General features: G+C 45.4%; 1 protein-coding gene across 1 annotated transcript in view; it reads right to left on the reverse strand.

The window, feature by feature from the left end:
* Positions 1-503: 503 nt before the first annotated feature.
* wnt7aa (wingless-type MMTV integration site family, member 7Aa) overlaps positions 504-16,326 on the reverse strand; it is a 59,279-nt gene continuing 43,456 nt past the window's right edge. Inside the window, exon 4 of the mRNA XM_065004765.1 lies at positions 504-1,148. Within this exon, the coding sequence (XP_064860837.1) occupies positions 669-1,148 (480 nt within the window). The 3' untranslated portion in view covers positions 504-668. The remainder of the gene's footprint in view (positions 1,149-16,326) is intronic.

The following is a 16,326-nucleotide window of genomic DNA, read 5'->3' on the forward strand; positions in this document are numbered from 1 at the left end:
TACTAAAGAGACTAATGAAGTCTCCACCCCTAAATGATAAGATACTAAAGAGACTAGTGAAGTCTCCACCCCTAAATGATGAGATACTAAAGAGACTAGTGAAGTCTCCACCCCCTAAATGATAAGATACTAAAGAGAATAGTGAAGTCTCCACCCCCTAAATGATAAGATACTAAAGAGACCAGTGAAGTCTCCACCCCTAAATGATAAGATACTAAGGAGACTAGTGAAGTCTCCACCCCTAAATGATAAGATACTAAAGAGACCAGTGAAGTCTCCACCCCCTAAATGATAAGACACTAAGGAGACCAGTGAAGTCTCCACCCCCTAAATGATAAGACACTAAGGAGACTAGTGAAGTCTCCACCCCCCTAAATGATAAGACACTAAGGAGACTAATGAAGTCTCCACCCCCTAAATGATAAGACACTAAGGAGACTAGTGAAGTCTCCACCCCCTAAATGATAAGACACTAAGGAGACTAGTGAAGTCTCCACCCCCTAAATGATAAGATACTAAAGAGAATAGTGAAGTCTCCACCCCCCTAAATGATAAGACACTAAGGAGACTAGTGAAGTCTCCACCCCCCTAAATGATAAGATACTAAAGAGACTAGTGAAGTCTCCACCCCCCCTAAATGATAAGACACTGTAACCCACATATAACTCTTATTTACAGGTGTATACCTCTGTCCTCTCTCTGCAGGTATTACACTTCACATAACAGCACCAGAGAAAGTTGCAGTTGCACTGCCAGACTCTAGAGTACTGGTGAGTGTCGTAACCTCGTCCACAACACATCAGGTCACAGCCATTCGTCTGTTGGGCTGTCTTGTTACATGACCTCCCGTGGGTACCCATGCTGCCCGTGACCAGGTCAGCCTCGCAGTAGTTAGGGCTCCTCTCTACGTACACCAAGTCTGTGTCCATGGGCTTCCTGTAGGAGTGGGCCTTCTTGACCTTCAGGAAGGTGGGTCGTTTGTGTCGCGTGGCGCGTACCGGTTCTACGTGCACGGCCTGGTTGTACTTGTCCCTCAGCATGTAGCCCAGCTGGCGGAGCATAGGCAGCGTGGTCCAACACGTCCTAGTGGTGCAGGATCCTGACACTCCGTGACAGTTACACTCCACACGCATACTCTTCTCCAGGATCTGGGACACACAGAGAGAGGAACACAGGGTCATATACATTCAATTCACTGTTACTGATACAAACACAAGCATTTCGCTGCACCTGCGATGACATATGCAAATCTGTGTAAGAGACCAATAAGTTTTGATTTGATTTCAATTTAGACTATGCTTTAGTAAGAGGGATATACAGAAAGAGAGAGAGAGTGAGAGAGAGAGCGAGAGAGAGCAAGAGAGAGAGAGAGAGAGAAACTACTAAACAAGACGGGTGTGTTAGGACATCCTGATCGAGTGGGTCGACTTGTCAGGTTAGGAGGATCAAATTGAGATATACAGTAGGGTATTGCATTATTACTGTAATATTGAAATATAGGATACAGTATTAGTTGTAACTCTAATAATAACCCGAGGTCTGGAAACATTAAATAACCTATTTACTAAAAAGCAGGGTGCATGTCCTTGAGAAAGTATTCTAGCAGAATATTGTAAATAGTTAAGTATTAGTATACATTATTAGTATTAGCAGTATTGAGTAGCTTGGATGAAAAAATCCAAACAGGAAGTGGGAATCTGAGGTTCGTAGTTTTTCAGGTCATTGCCTATCAAATATACAGTGTCTATGGGGTCATATTGTACTTCGTAAGGCTTACACTAGATGTCAACAGTCTTTAGAACCTTGTTTGATGCTTCTAATATGAAGGAGGGGGAAATGAGAGCTGAATGAGTCAGAGGTCTGGCAGAGTGCATGGCCTGATCACGCGCGCCTGTGAGAGGTAGGTTGCGTTCCATTGCAATTCTACAGACAAAGGAATTCTCCGGTTGAAACATTATTGAAGATTTATGTTAAAAACATCCTAAAGATTGATTCTATACATCTATAAATTCAAGCAAAGCCAGTATGTGGTGATCATGTATTGGGCCTATAGCTTACTGTACATGGTACTGCAACACTTAACAAAGAGCTGCAGTTAGTTTCAGAATGGGTGGCAAGGAATCAGAAGGACTAAATATTTCTAAAACTAAAAGCACTGTATTTGGGACAAGTCATTCACTAAACGCTAAACCTCAACTAATGAATAATGAATCATGTGGAAATTGAGCAAGTTGAGGTGACTAAACTGCTTGGAGGAACCCTGGATTGTAAACTGTCCTGGTCAAAACATATTGATACAACAGTAGCTAAGATGGGAGAAATCTGTCTATAATAAAGCGCTGCTCTACCTTCTTAACAACACTATCAACAAGGCAGGTCCTACATGCCCTAGTTTCTACCTTCTTAATAGCACTAACAAGGAAGGTCCTACAGGCCCTAGTTTCTACCTTCTTAATAGCACTAACAAGGAAGGTCCTACAGGTCCTAGTCTCTACCTTCTTAACAGCACTAACAAGGAAGGTCCTACAGGCCCTAGTTTCTACCTTCTTAACAGCACTAACAAGGAAGGTCCTACAGGCCCTAGTTTCTACCTTCTTAACAACACTATCAACAAGGCAGGTCCTACAGACCCTAGTTTCTACATTCTTAACAACACTATCAACAAGGCAGGTCCTATAGGCCCTAGTTTCTACCTTCTTAACAACACTATCAACAAGGCAGGTCCCACAGGTCCTAGTTTCTACCTTCTTAACAACACTATCAACAAGGCAGGTCCTACAGACCCTAGTTTCTACCTTCTTAACAACACTATCAACAAGGCAGGTCCCACAGGTCCTAGTTTCTACCTTCTTAACAACACTATCAACAAGGCAGGTCCCACAGGTCCTAGTTTCTACCTTCTTAACAACACTATCAACAAGGCAGGTCCTACAGGTCCTAGTTTCTACCTTCTTAACAGCACTAACAAGGAAGGTCCTACAGGCTCTAGTTTAGTCACACCTGGACTACTGTTCAATCTTGTGGTCAGGTGCCGCAAAGAGGAATTTAGGAACATTTAAATTTGCTTAGACAGGGAAACACGGCAGGCCCTTAAATGTACACGGAGATGTGCATGCCAATCTCTCATGGCTCAAAGTAGAGGAGAGATTGACTTCCTCACTAATTGTTTTTTAAGAAGTGTTGACATGCTGAATGCACTGAGCTGTCAGTTTACACTACTAACACACAGCTCAGACACCCATGCATACCCCACAAGACATGCCACAAGAGGTCTCTTCACAGTCCCCAAGTCCAGAACAGACTATGGGAGGCACACAGTACTACATAGAGCCATGACTACATGGAAACTCTATTCCACTTCAAGTAACTGATACAAGCAGTAAAATTAGATTTAAAAAACAGATACAAATGCACCTTATGGAACAGCGGGGACTCTGAAGAGACAAACACACAGGCACAGAAACGCACTCTACACACACGTACACATTAATTTTGTATTGTAGATATGTAATGGCAGAGTAGTGGTCTGAGGGAACAATTAATGTGTTGTGAAAAGTGCTATGAAATGTAATGTCAAGTAATATTTTTAATTGTATATAAGTACATTAGTGTAGCTGGACCCCAGGAAGAGTAGCTGCTGCCTTGGCAGGAACTAATGGGGATCCATAATAAACCCCAGGAAGAGTAGCTTCTGCCTTGACAGGAACTAATGGGGATCCATAATAAACCCCAAGAAGAGTAGCTGCTGCCTTGGCAGGAACTAATGGGGATCCATAATACACCCCAGGAAGAATAGCTGGTGCCTTGGCAGGAACTAATGGGGATCCATAATAAACCCCAGGAAGAGTAGCTGCTGCCTTGGCAGGAACTAATGGGGATCCATAATAAACCCCAGGAAGAGTAGCTGCTGCCTTGGCAGGAACTAATGGGGATCCATAATAAACCCCAGGAAGAGTAGCTGCTGCCTTGGCAGGAACTAATGGGGATCCATAATAAACCCCAGGAAGAGTAGCTGCTGCCTTGGCAGGAACTAATGGGGATCCATAATAAACCCCAGGAAGAGTAGCTGCTGCCTAGGCAGGAACTAATGGGGATCCATAATAAACCCCAGGAAGAGTAGCTGCTGCCTTGGCAGGAACTAATGGGGATCCATAATAAACCCCAGGAAGAGTCGCTGCTGCCTTGGCAGGAACTAATGGGGATCCATAATAAACCCCAGGAAGAGTAGCTGCTGCCTTGGCAGGAACTAATGGGGATCCATAATAAACCCCAGGAAGAGTAGCTGCTGCCTTGGCAGGAACTAATGGGGATCCATAATAAACCCCAGGAAGAGTAGCTGCTGCCTTGGCAGGAACTAATGGGGATCCATAATAAACCCCAGGAAGAGTAGCTGTTGCCTTGGCAGGAACTAATGGGGATCCATAATAAACCCCAGGAAGAGTAGCTGCTGCCTTGGCAGGAACTAATGGGGATCAATAATAAACCCCAGGAAGAGTAGCTGCTGCCTTGGCAGGAACTAATGGGGATCCATAATAAACCCCAGGAAGAGTAGCTGCTGCCTTGGCAGGAACTAATGGGGATCCATAATAAACCCCAGGAAGAGTAGCTGCTGCCTTGGCAGGAACTAATGGGGATCCATAATAAACCCCAGGAAGAGTCGCTGCTGCCTTGGCAGGAACTAATGGGGATCCATAATAAACCCCAGGAAGAGTAGCTGCTGCCTTGGCAGGAACTAATGGGGATCCATAATAAACCCCAGGAAGAGTAGCTGCTGCCTTGGCAGGAACTAATGGGGATCCATAATAAACCCCAGGAAGAGTAGCTGCTGCCTTGGCAGGAACTAATGGGGATCCATAATAAACCCCAGGAAGAGTAGCTGTTGCCTTGGCAGGAACTAATGGGGATCCATAATAAACCCCAGGAAGAGTAGCTGCTGCCTTGGCAGGAACTAATGGGGATCCATAACAAACCCCAGGAAGAGTAGCTGCTGACTTGGCAGGAACTAATGGGGATCCATAATAAACCCCAGGAAGAGTAGCTGCTGCCTAGGCAGGAACTAATGGGGATCTATAATAAATTAAAATACTTTCATTCATATATTTTCAGCATGTAAGGGTGCTCTCGGGTGGCTAGATGTACTTTACCATTCGTCCATGCTCCTTATAGGACACATCACTGCACACTGTACTCCTGAGTCAACTGAATTTAACACATCTAGCATTCAGTTGATGCTTTCTATTTCCTGTCCAGTAATATGGTCTTACGCATTAGATGTTCTTTCTATTTCCTGTCCAGTCATATGGTCTATCACATTAGATGTTCTTTATATTTCCTGTCCATTCATATGGTCTATCACATTAGATGTTCCTTCTACTTCCTGTCCAGTCATATGGTCTATCACATTAGATGTTCTTTCTATTTCCTGTCCAGTCATGTGGTCTATCACATTAGATGTTCTGTCTATTTCCTGTCCAGTCATGTGGTCTATCACATTAGATGTTCTGTCTATTTCCTGTCCAGTCATATGGTCTATCACATTAGATGTTCTTTCTACTTCCTGTCCAGTCATATAGTCTATCACATTAGATGTTCTGTCTATTTCCTGTCCAGTCATATGGTCTATCACATTAGATGTTCTTACTACTTCCTGTCCAGTCATATGGTCTATCACATTAGATGTTCTTTCTACTTCCTGTCCAGTCATATAGTCTATCACATTAGATGTTCTTTCTATTTCCTGTCCAGTCATGTGGTCTATCACATTAGATGTTCTTTCTATTTCCTGTCCAGTCATATGGTCTATCACATTAGATGTTCTGTCTATTTCCTCTCCAGTCATATGGTCTATCACATTAGATGTTCTTTCTATTTCCTGTCCAGTCATGTGGTCTATCACATTAGATGTTCTTTCTAATTCCTGTCCAGTCATATGGTCTATCACATTAGATGTTCTTTCTACTTCCAGGGAGAGTACTCTAAGTGTGATAGGATCAGGGACAGTACTCTAAGTGTGATAGGACCAGGGGCAGTACTCTAAGTGTGATAGGACCAGGGACAGTGCTCTAAATGTGATAGGACCAGGGACAGTACTCTAAGTGTGATAGGAACAGGGACAGTACTCTAAGTGTGATAGGACCAGGGACAGTACTCTAAGTGTGATAGGACCAGGGACAGTACTCTAAGTGTGATAGGACCAGGGACAGTACTCTAAGTGTGATAGGACCAGGGATTGGCCATATAACTGGACAGTACTCTAAGTGTGATAGGACCAGGGAGAGTACTCTAAGTGTGATAGGACCAGGGACAGTACTCTAAGTGTGATAGGACCAGGGACAGTACTCTAAGTGTGATAGGACCAGGGACAGTACTCTAAATGTGATAGGACCAGGGACAGTATTCTAAGTGTGATAGGACCAGGGACAGTACTCTAATTGTGATAGGACCAGGGAGAGTACTCTAAGTGTGATAGGACCAGGGACAGTACTCTAAATGTGATAGGACCAGGTACAGTACTCTAAGTGTGATAGGACCAGGGACAGTACTCTAAATGTGATAGGATCAGGGACAATACTCTAAGTGTGATAGGACCAGGGATTGACCATATAACTGGACAGTACTCTAAGTGTGATAGGACCAGGGATTGATCATATAACCGGACAGTACTCTAAGTGTGATAGGACCAGGGATTGACCATATAACTGGACAGTACTCTAAGTGTGATAGGACCAGGGATTGACCATATAACTGGACAGTACTCTAAGTGTGATAGGACCAGGGACAGTACTCAAAGTGTGATAGGACCAGGGATTGACCATATAACTGGACAGTACTCTAAGTGTGATAGGACCAGGGACAGTACTCTAAGTGTGATAGGACCAGGGACAGTACTCGAAGTGTGATAGGACCAGGGACAGTACTCTAAGTGTGATAGGACCAGGGTCAGTACTCTAAGTGTGATAGGACCAGGGATTGGCCATATAACTGGACAGTACTCTAAGTGTGATAGGACCAGGGAGAGTACTCTAAGTGTGATAGGACCAGGGACAGTACTCTAAGTGTGATAGGACCAGGGACAGTACTCTAAGTGTGATAGGACCAGGGATTGGCCATATAACTGGACAGTACTCTAAGTGTGATAGGACCAGGGAGAGTACTCTAAGTGTGATAGGACCAGGGAGAGTACTCTAAGTGTGATAGGACCAGGGACAGTACTCTAAGTGTGATAGGACCAGGGACAGTACTCTAAGTGTGATAGGACCAGGGACAGTACTCTAAGTGTGATAGGACCAGGGATTGGCCATATAACTGGACAGTACTCTAAGTATGATAGGACCAGGGAGAGTACTCTAAGTGTGATAGGACCAGGGAGAGTACTCTAAGTGTGATAGGACCAGGGACAGTACTCTAAATGTGATAGGACCAGGGACAGTACTCTAAGTGTGATAGGACCAGGGACAGTACTCTAAGTGTGATAGGACCAGGGACAGTACTCTAAGTGTGATAGGACCAGGGACAGTACTCTAAGTGTGATAGGACCAGGGATTGGCCATATAACTGGACAGTACTCTAAGTGTGATAGGACCAGGGAGAGTACTCTAAGTGTGATAGGACCAGGGAGAGTACTCTAAGTGTGATAGGACCAGGGAGAGTACTCTAAGTGTGATAGGACCAGGGAGAGTACTCTAAGTGTGATAGGACCAGGGACAGTACTCTAAATGTGATAGGACCAGGGACAGTACTCTAAATGTGATAGGACCAGGGAGAGTACTCTAAGTGTGATAGGACCAGGGACAATACTCTAAGTGTGATATGACCAGGGACAGTACTCTAAGTGTGATAGGACCAGGGACAGTACTCTAAGTGTGATAGGACCAGGGACAGTACTCTAAGTGTGATAGGACCAGGGACAGTACTCTAAGTGTGATAGGACCAGGGATTGGCCATATAACTGGACAGTACTCTAAGTATGATAGGACCAGGGAGAGTACTTTAAGTGTGATAGGACCAGGGAGAGTACTCTAAGTGTGATAGGACCAGGGACAGTACTCTAAATGTGATAGGACCAGGGACAGTACTCTAAGTGTGATAGGACCAGGGACAGTACTCTAAGTGTGATAGGACCAGGGACAGTACTCTAAGTGTGATAGGACCAGGGACAGTACTCTAAGTGTGATAGGACCAGGGATTGGCCATATAACTGGACAGTACTCTAAGTGTGATAGGACCAGGGAGAGTACTCTAAGTGTGATAGGACCAGGGAGAGTACTCTAAGTGTGATAGGACCAGGGAGAGTACTCTAAGTGTGATAGGACCAGGGAGAGTACTCTAAGTGTGATAGGACCAGGGACAGTACTCTAAATGTGATAGGACCAGGGACAGTACTCTAAATGTGATAGGACCAGGGAGAGTACTCTAAGTGTGATAGGACCAGGGACAATACTCTAAGTGTGATATGACCAGGGACAGTACTCTAAGTGTGATAGGACCAGGGACAGTACTCTAAGTGTGATATGACCAGGGATTGGCCATATAACTGGACAGTACTCTAAGTGTGATAGGACCAGGGAGAGTACTCTAAGTGTGATAGGACCAGGGAGAGTACTCTAAGTGTGATAGGACCAGGGACAGTACTCTAAATGTGATAGGACCAGGGACAGTACTCTAAGTGTGATAGGACCAGGGACAGTACTCTAAGTGTGATAGGACCATGGACAGTACTCTAAGTGTGATAGGACCAGGTACAGTACTCTAAGTGTGATAGGACCAGGGACAGTACTCTAAGTGTGATATGATCAGGGAGAGTACTCTAAGTGTGATAGGACCAGGGAGAGTACTCTAAGTGTGATAGGACCAGGGACAGTACTCTAAGTGTGATAGGACCAGGGACAGTGCTCTAAATGTGATAGGACCAGGGACAGTACTCTAAGTGTGATAGGAACAGGGACAGTACTCTAAGTGTGATAGGACCAGGGACAGTACTCTAAGTGTGATAGGACCAGGGACAGTACTCTAAGTGTGATAGGACCAGGGACAGTACTCTAAGTGTGATAGGACCAGGGATTGGCCATATAACTGGACAGTACTCTAAGTGTGATAGGACCAGGGAGAGTACTCTAAGTGTGATAGGACCAGGGAGAGTACTCTAAGTGTGATAGGACCAGGGACAGTACTCTAAGTGTGATAGGACCAGGGACAGTACTCTAAGTGTGATAGGACCAGGGAGAGTACTCTAAGTGTGATAGGACCAGGGACAGTACTCTAAATGTGATAGGACCAGGGACAGTACTCTAAGTGTGATAGGACCAGGGACAGTACTCTAAATGTGATAGGACCAGGGACAGTATTCTAAGTGTGATAGGACCAGGGACAGTACTCTAAGTGTGATAGGACCAGGTACAGTACTCTAAGTGTGATAGGACCAGGGACAGTACTCTAAATGTGATAGGACCAGGGACAGTACTCTAAGTGTGATAGGACCAGGGACAGTACTCTAAATGTGATAGGATCAGGGACAATACTCTAAGTGTGATAGGACCAGGGATTGACCATATAACTGGACAGTACTCTAAGTGTGATAGGACCAGGGATTGACCATATAACCGGACAGTACTCTAAGTGTGATAGGACCAGGGATTGACCATATAACTGGACAGTACTCTAAGTGTGATAGGACCAGGGATTGACCATATAACTGGACAGTACTCTAAGTGTGATAGGACCAGGGACAGTACTCAAAGTGTGATAGGACCAGGGATTGACCATATAACTGGACAGTACTCTAAGTGTGATAGGACCAGGGACAGTACTCTAAGTGTGATAGGACCAGGGTCAGTACTCTAAGTGTGATAGGACCAGGGAGAGTACTCTAAGTGTGATAGGACCAGGGACAGTACTCTAAGTGTGATAGGACCAGGGACAGTACTCTAAGTGTGATAGGACCAGGGATTGGCCATATAACTGGACAGTACTCTAAGTGTGATAGGACCAGGGAGAGTACTCTAAGTGTGATAGGACCAGGGAGAGTACTCTAAGTGTGATAGGACCAGGGACAGTACTCTAAGTGTGATAGGACCAGGGACAGTACTCTAAGTGTGATAGGACCAGGGACAGTACTCTAAGTGTGATAGGACCAGGGATTGGCCATATAACTGGACAGTACTCTAAGTATGATAGGACCAGGGAGAGTACTCTAAGTGTGATAGGACCAGGGAGAGTACTCTAAGTGTGATAGGACCAGGGACAGTACTCTAAATGTGATAGGACCAGGGACAGTACTCTAAGTGTGATAGGACCAGGGACAGTACTCTAAGTGTGATAGGACCAGGGACAGTACTCTAAGTGTGATAGGACCAGGGACAGTACTCTAAGTGTGATAGGACCAGGGATTGGCCATATAACTGGACAGTACTCTAAGTGTGATAGGACCAGGGAGAGTACTCTAAGTGTGATAGGACCAGGGAGAGTACTCTAAGTGTGATAGGACCAGGGAGAGTACTCTAAGTGTGATAGGACCAGGGAGAGTACTCTAAGTGTGATAGGACCAGGGACAGTACTCTAAGTGTGATAGGACCAGGGATTGGCCATATAACTGGACAGTACTCTAAGTGTGATAGGACCAGGGAGAGTACTCTAAGTGTGATAGGACCAGGGAGAGTACTCTAAGTGTGATAGGACCAGGGACAGTACTCTAAATGTGATAGGACCAGGGACAGTACTCTAAGTGTGATAGGACCAGGGACAGTACTCTAAGTGTGATAGGACCATGGACAGTACTCTAAGTGTGATAGGACCAGGTACAGTACTCTAAGTGTGATAGGACCAGGGACAGTACTCTAAGTGTGATATGATCAGGGAGAGTACTCTAAGTGTGATAGGACCAGGGAGAGTACTCTAAGTGTGATAGGACCAGGGACAGTACTCTAAGTGTGATAGGACCAGGGATTGGCCATATAACTGGACAGTACTCTAAGTGTGATAGGACCAGGGAGAGTACTCTAAGTGTGATAGGACCAGGGACAGTACTCTAAGTGTGATAGGACCAGGGACAGTACTCTAAGTGTGATAGGACCAGGGATTGGCCATATAACTGGACAGTACTCTAAGTGTGATAGGACCAGGGACAGTACTCTAAATGTGATAGGACCAGGGACAGTACTCTAAATGTGATAGGACCAGGGAGAGTACTCTAAGTGTGATAGGACCAGGGACAATACTCTAAGTGTGATAGGACCAGGGACAGTACTCTAAGTGTGATAGGACCAGGGATTGGCCATATAACTGGACAGTACTCTAAGTATGATAGGACCAGGGAGAGTACTCTAAGTGTGATAGGACCAGGGAGAGTACTCTAAGTGTGATAGGACCAGGGACAGTACTCTAAATGTGATAGGATCAGGGACAATACTCTAAGTGTGATAGGACCAGGGATTGACCATATAACTGGACAGTACTCTAAGTGTGATAGGACCAGGGATTGACCATATAACCGGACAGTACTCTAAGTGTGATAGGACCAGGGATTGACCATATAACTGGACAGTACTCTAAGTGTGATAGGACCAGGGATTGACCATATAACTGGACAGTACTCTAAGTGTGATAGGACCAGGGACAGTACTCAAAGTGTGATAGGACCAGGGATTGACCATATAACTGGACAGTACTCTAAGTGTGATAGGACCAGGGACAGTACTCTAAGTGTGATAGGACCAGGGTCAGTACTCTAAGTGTGATAGGACCAGGGAGAGTACTCTAAGTGTGATAGGACCAGGGACAGTACTCTAAGTGTGATAGGACCAGGGACAGTACTCTAAGTGTGATAGGACCAGGGATTGGCCATATAACTGGACAGTACTCTAAGTGTGATAGGACCAGGGAGAGTACTCTAAGTGTGATAGGACCAGGGAGAGTACTCTAAGTGTGATAGGACCAGGGACAGTACTCTAAGTGTGATAGGACCAGGGACAGTACTCTAAGTGTGATAGGACCAGGGACAGTACTCTAAGTGTGATAGGACCAGGGATTGGCCATATAACTGGACAGTACTCTAAGTATGATAGGACCAGGGAGAGTACTCTAAGTGTGATAGGACCAGGGAGAGTACTCTAAGTGTGATAGGACCAGGGACAGTACTCTAAATGTGATAGGACCAGGGACAGTACTCTAAGTGTGATAGGACCAGGGACAGTACTCTAAGTGTGATAGGACCAGGGACAGTACTCTAAGTGTGATAGGACCAGGGACAGTACTCTAAGTGTGATAGGACCAGGGATTGGCCATATAACTGGACAGTACTCTAAGTGTGATAGGACCAGGAGAGTACTCTAAGTGTGATAGGACCAGGGAGAGTACTCTAAGTGTGATAGGACCAGGGAGAGTACTCTAAGTGTGATAGGACCAGGGAGAGTACTCTAAGTGTGATAGGACCAGGGACAGTACTCTAAGTGTGATAGGACCAGGGATTGGCCATATAACTGGACAGTACTCTAAGTGTGATAGGACCAGGAGAGTACTCTAAGTGTGATAGGACCAGGGAGAGTACTCTAAGTGTGATAGGACCAGGGACAGTACTCTAAATGTGATAGGACCAGGGACAGTACTCTAAGTGTGATAGGACCAGGGACAGTACTCTAAGTGTGATAGGACCATGGACAGTACTCTAAGTGTGATAGGACCAGGTACAGTACTCTAAGTGTGATAGGACCAGGGACAGTACTCTAAGTGTGATATGATCAGGGAGAGTACTCTAAGTGTGATAGGACCAGGGAGAGTACTCTAAGTGTGATAGGACCAGGGACAGTACTCTAAGTGTGATAGGACCAGGGATTGGCCATATAACTGGACAGTACTCTAAGTGTGATAGGACCAGGGAGAGTACTCTAAGTGTGATAGGACCAGGGACAGTACTCTAAGTGTGATAGGACCAGGGACAGTACTCTAAGTGTGATAGGACCAGGGATTGGCCATATAACTGGACAGTACTCTAAGTGTGATAGGACCAGGGACAGTACTCTAAATGTGATAGGACCAGGGACAGTACTCTAAATGTGATAGGACCAGGGAGAGTACTCTAAGTGTGATAGGACCAGGGACAATACTCTAAGTGTGATAGGACCAGGGACAGTACTCTAAGTGTGATAGGACCAGGGATTGGCCATATAACTGGACAGTACTCTAAGTATGATAGGACCAGGGAGAGTACTCTAAGTGTGATAGGACCAGGGAGAGTACTCTAAGTGTGATAGGACCAGGGACAGTACTCTAAATGTGATAGGACCAGGGACAGTACTCTAAGTGTGATAGGACCAGGGACAGTACTCTAAGTGTGATAGGACCAGGGACAGTACTCTAAGTGTGATAGGACCAGGGACAGTACTCTAAGTGTGATAGGACCAGGGATTGGCCATATAACTGGACAGTACTCTAAGTGTGATAGGACCAGGGAGAGTACTCTAAGTGTGATAGGACCAGGGAGAGTACTCTAAGTGTGATAGGACCAGGGACAATACTCTAAGTGTGATATGACCAGGGACAGTACTCTAAGTGTGATAGGACCAGGGACAGTACTCTAAGTGTGATAGGACCAGGGATTGGCCATATAACTGGACAGTACTCTAAGTGTGATAGGACCAGGGAGAGTACTCTAAGTGTGATAGGACCAGGGAGAGTACTCTAAGTGTGATAGGACCAGGGACAGTACTCTAAATGTGATAGGACCAGGGACAGTACTCTAAGTGTGATAGGACCAGGGAGAGTACTCTAAGTGTGATAGGACCAGGGACAGTACTCTAAGTGTGATAGGACCAGGGATTGGCCATATAACTGGACAGTACTCTAAGTGTGATAGGACCAGGGAGAGTACTCTAAGTGTGATAGGACCAGGGACAGTACTCTAAGTGTGATAGGACCAGGGACAGTACTCTAAGTGTGATAGGACCAGGGATTGGCCATATAACTGGACAGTACTCTAAGTGTGATAGGACCAGGGACAGTACTCTAAATGTGATAGGACCAGGGACAGTACTCTAAATGTGATAGGACCAGGGAGAGTACTCTAAGTGTGATAGGACCAGGGACAATACTCTAAGTGTGATAGGACCAGGGACAGTACTCTAAGTGTGATAGGACCAGGGATTGGCCATATAACTGGACAGTACTCTAAGTATGATAGGACCAGGGAGAGTACTCTAAGTGTGATAGGACCAGGGAGAGTACTCTAAGTGTGATAGGACCAGGGACAGTACTCTAAATGTGATAGGACCAGGGACAGTACTCTAAGTGTGATAGGACCAGGGACAGTACTCTAAGTGTGATAGGACCAGGGACAGTACTCTAAGTGTGATAGGACCAGGGACAGTACTCTAAGTGTGATAGGACCAGGGATTGGCCATATAACTGGACAGTACTCTAAGTGTGATAGGACCAGGGAGAGTACTCTAAGTGTGATAGGACCAGGGAGAGTACTCTAAGTGTGATAGGACCAGGGAGAGTACTCTAAGTGTGATAGGACCAGGGACAATACTCTAAGTGTGATATGACCAGGGACAGTACTCTAAGTGTGATAGGACCAGGGACAGTACTCTAAGTGTGATAGGACCAGGGATTGGCCATATAACTGGACAGTACTCTAAGTGTGATAGGACCAGGGAGAGTACTCTAAGTGTGATAGGACCAGGGAGAGTACTCTAAGTGTGATAGGACCAGGGACAGTACTCTAAATGTGATAGGACCAGGGACAGTACTCTAAGTGTGATAGGACCAGGGACAGTACTCTAAGTGTGATAGGACCAGGGACAGTACTCTAAGTGTGATAGGACCAGGTACAGTACTCTAAGTGTGATAGGACCAGGGACAGTACTCTAAGTGTGATATGATCAGGGAGAGTACTCTAAGTGTGATAGGACCAGGGAGAGTACTCTAAGTGTGATAGGACCAGGGACAGTACTCTAAGTGTGATAGGACCAGGGACAGTACTCTAAGTGTGATAGGACCAGGGATTGGCCATATAACTGGACAGTACTCTAAGTGCGATAGGACCAGGGAGAGTACTCTAAGTGTGATAGGACCAGGGAGAGTACTCTAAGTGTGATAGGACCAGGGACAGTACTCTAAGTGTGATAGGACCAGGGACAGTACTCTAAGTGTGATAGGACCAGGGACAGTACTCTAAGTGTGATAGGACCAGGGATTGGCCATATAACTGGACAGTACTCTAAGTGTGATAGGACCAGGGAGAGTACTCTAAGTGTGATAGGACCAGGGAGAGTACTCTAAGTGTGATAGGACCAGGAAGAGTACTCTAAGTGTGATAGGACCAGGGACAGTACTCTAAATGTGATAGGACCAGGGACAGTACTCTAAATGTGATAGGACCAGGGAGAGTACTCTAAGTGTGATAGGACCAGGGACAATACTCTAAGTGTGATAGGACCAGGGACAGTACTCTAAGTGTGATAGGACCAGGGATTGGCCATATAACTGCACAGTACTCTAAGTGTGATAGGACCAGGGAGAGTACTCTAAGTGTGATAGGACCAGTACTCTAAGTGTGATAGGACCAGGGATTGACCATATAACCGGACAGTACTCTAAGTGTGATAGGACCAGGGATTGACCATATAACCGGACAGTACTCTAAGAGTGATAGGAACAGGGATTGACCATATAACCGGACAGTACTCTAAGTGTGATAGGACCAGGGATTGACCATATAACCGGACAGTACTCTAAGTGTGATAGGACCAGGGATTGACCATATAACTGGACAGTACTCTAAGTGTGATAGGACCAGGGATTGAAAATATAACTGGGCAATCCCTTTTAGAGGTTGGTAGTCTAGTCTCTCTGCATTCTCTCTCTTTCAGTCTGTCTCCATCTCTCTCTTTCAGTCTGTCTCCATCTCTCTCTTCAGTCTGTCTCCATCTCTCTTCAGTCTGTCTCATCTCTCTCTTTCAGTCTGTCTCCATCTCTCTTCAGTCTGTCTCCATATCTCTCTTCAGTCTGTCTCCATCTCTCTCTTTCAGTCTGTCTCCATCTTTTTTTTCAGTCTGTCTCGATCTTTCTTTGTCTGTCTCCAACTCTCTTTTTCAGTCTGTCTCCATCTCTCTCTTTCAGTCTGTCTCCATCTCTCTCTTTCAGTCTATCTCCACATCTCTCTTTCAGTCTGTTTCCATCTCTCTCTTTCAGTCTGTCTCCATCTCTCTCTTTCAGTCTGTTTCCATCTCTCTCTTTCAGTCTGTTTCCATCTCTCTCTTTCAGTCTGTCTCCACATCTCTCTTTCAGTCTGTCTCCATCTCTCTCTTTCAGTCTGTTTCCATCTCTCTCTTT

The sequence above is a fragment of the Oncorhynchus nerka genome, linkage group LG2 (genome assembly GCF_034236695.1).
Source record: "Oncorhynchus nerka isolate Pitt River linkage group LG2, Oner_Uvic_2.0, whole genome shotgun sequence".
NCBI lineage: Eukaryota > Metazoa > Chordata > Actinopteri > Salmoniformes > Salmonidae > Oncorhynchus > Oncorhynchus nerka.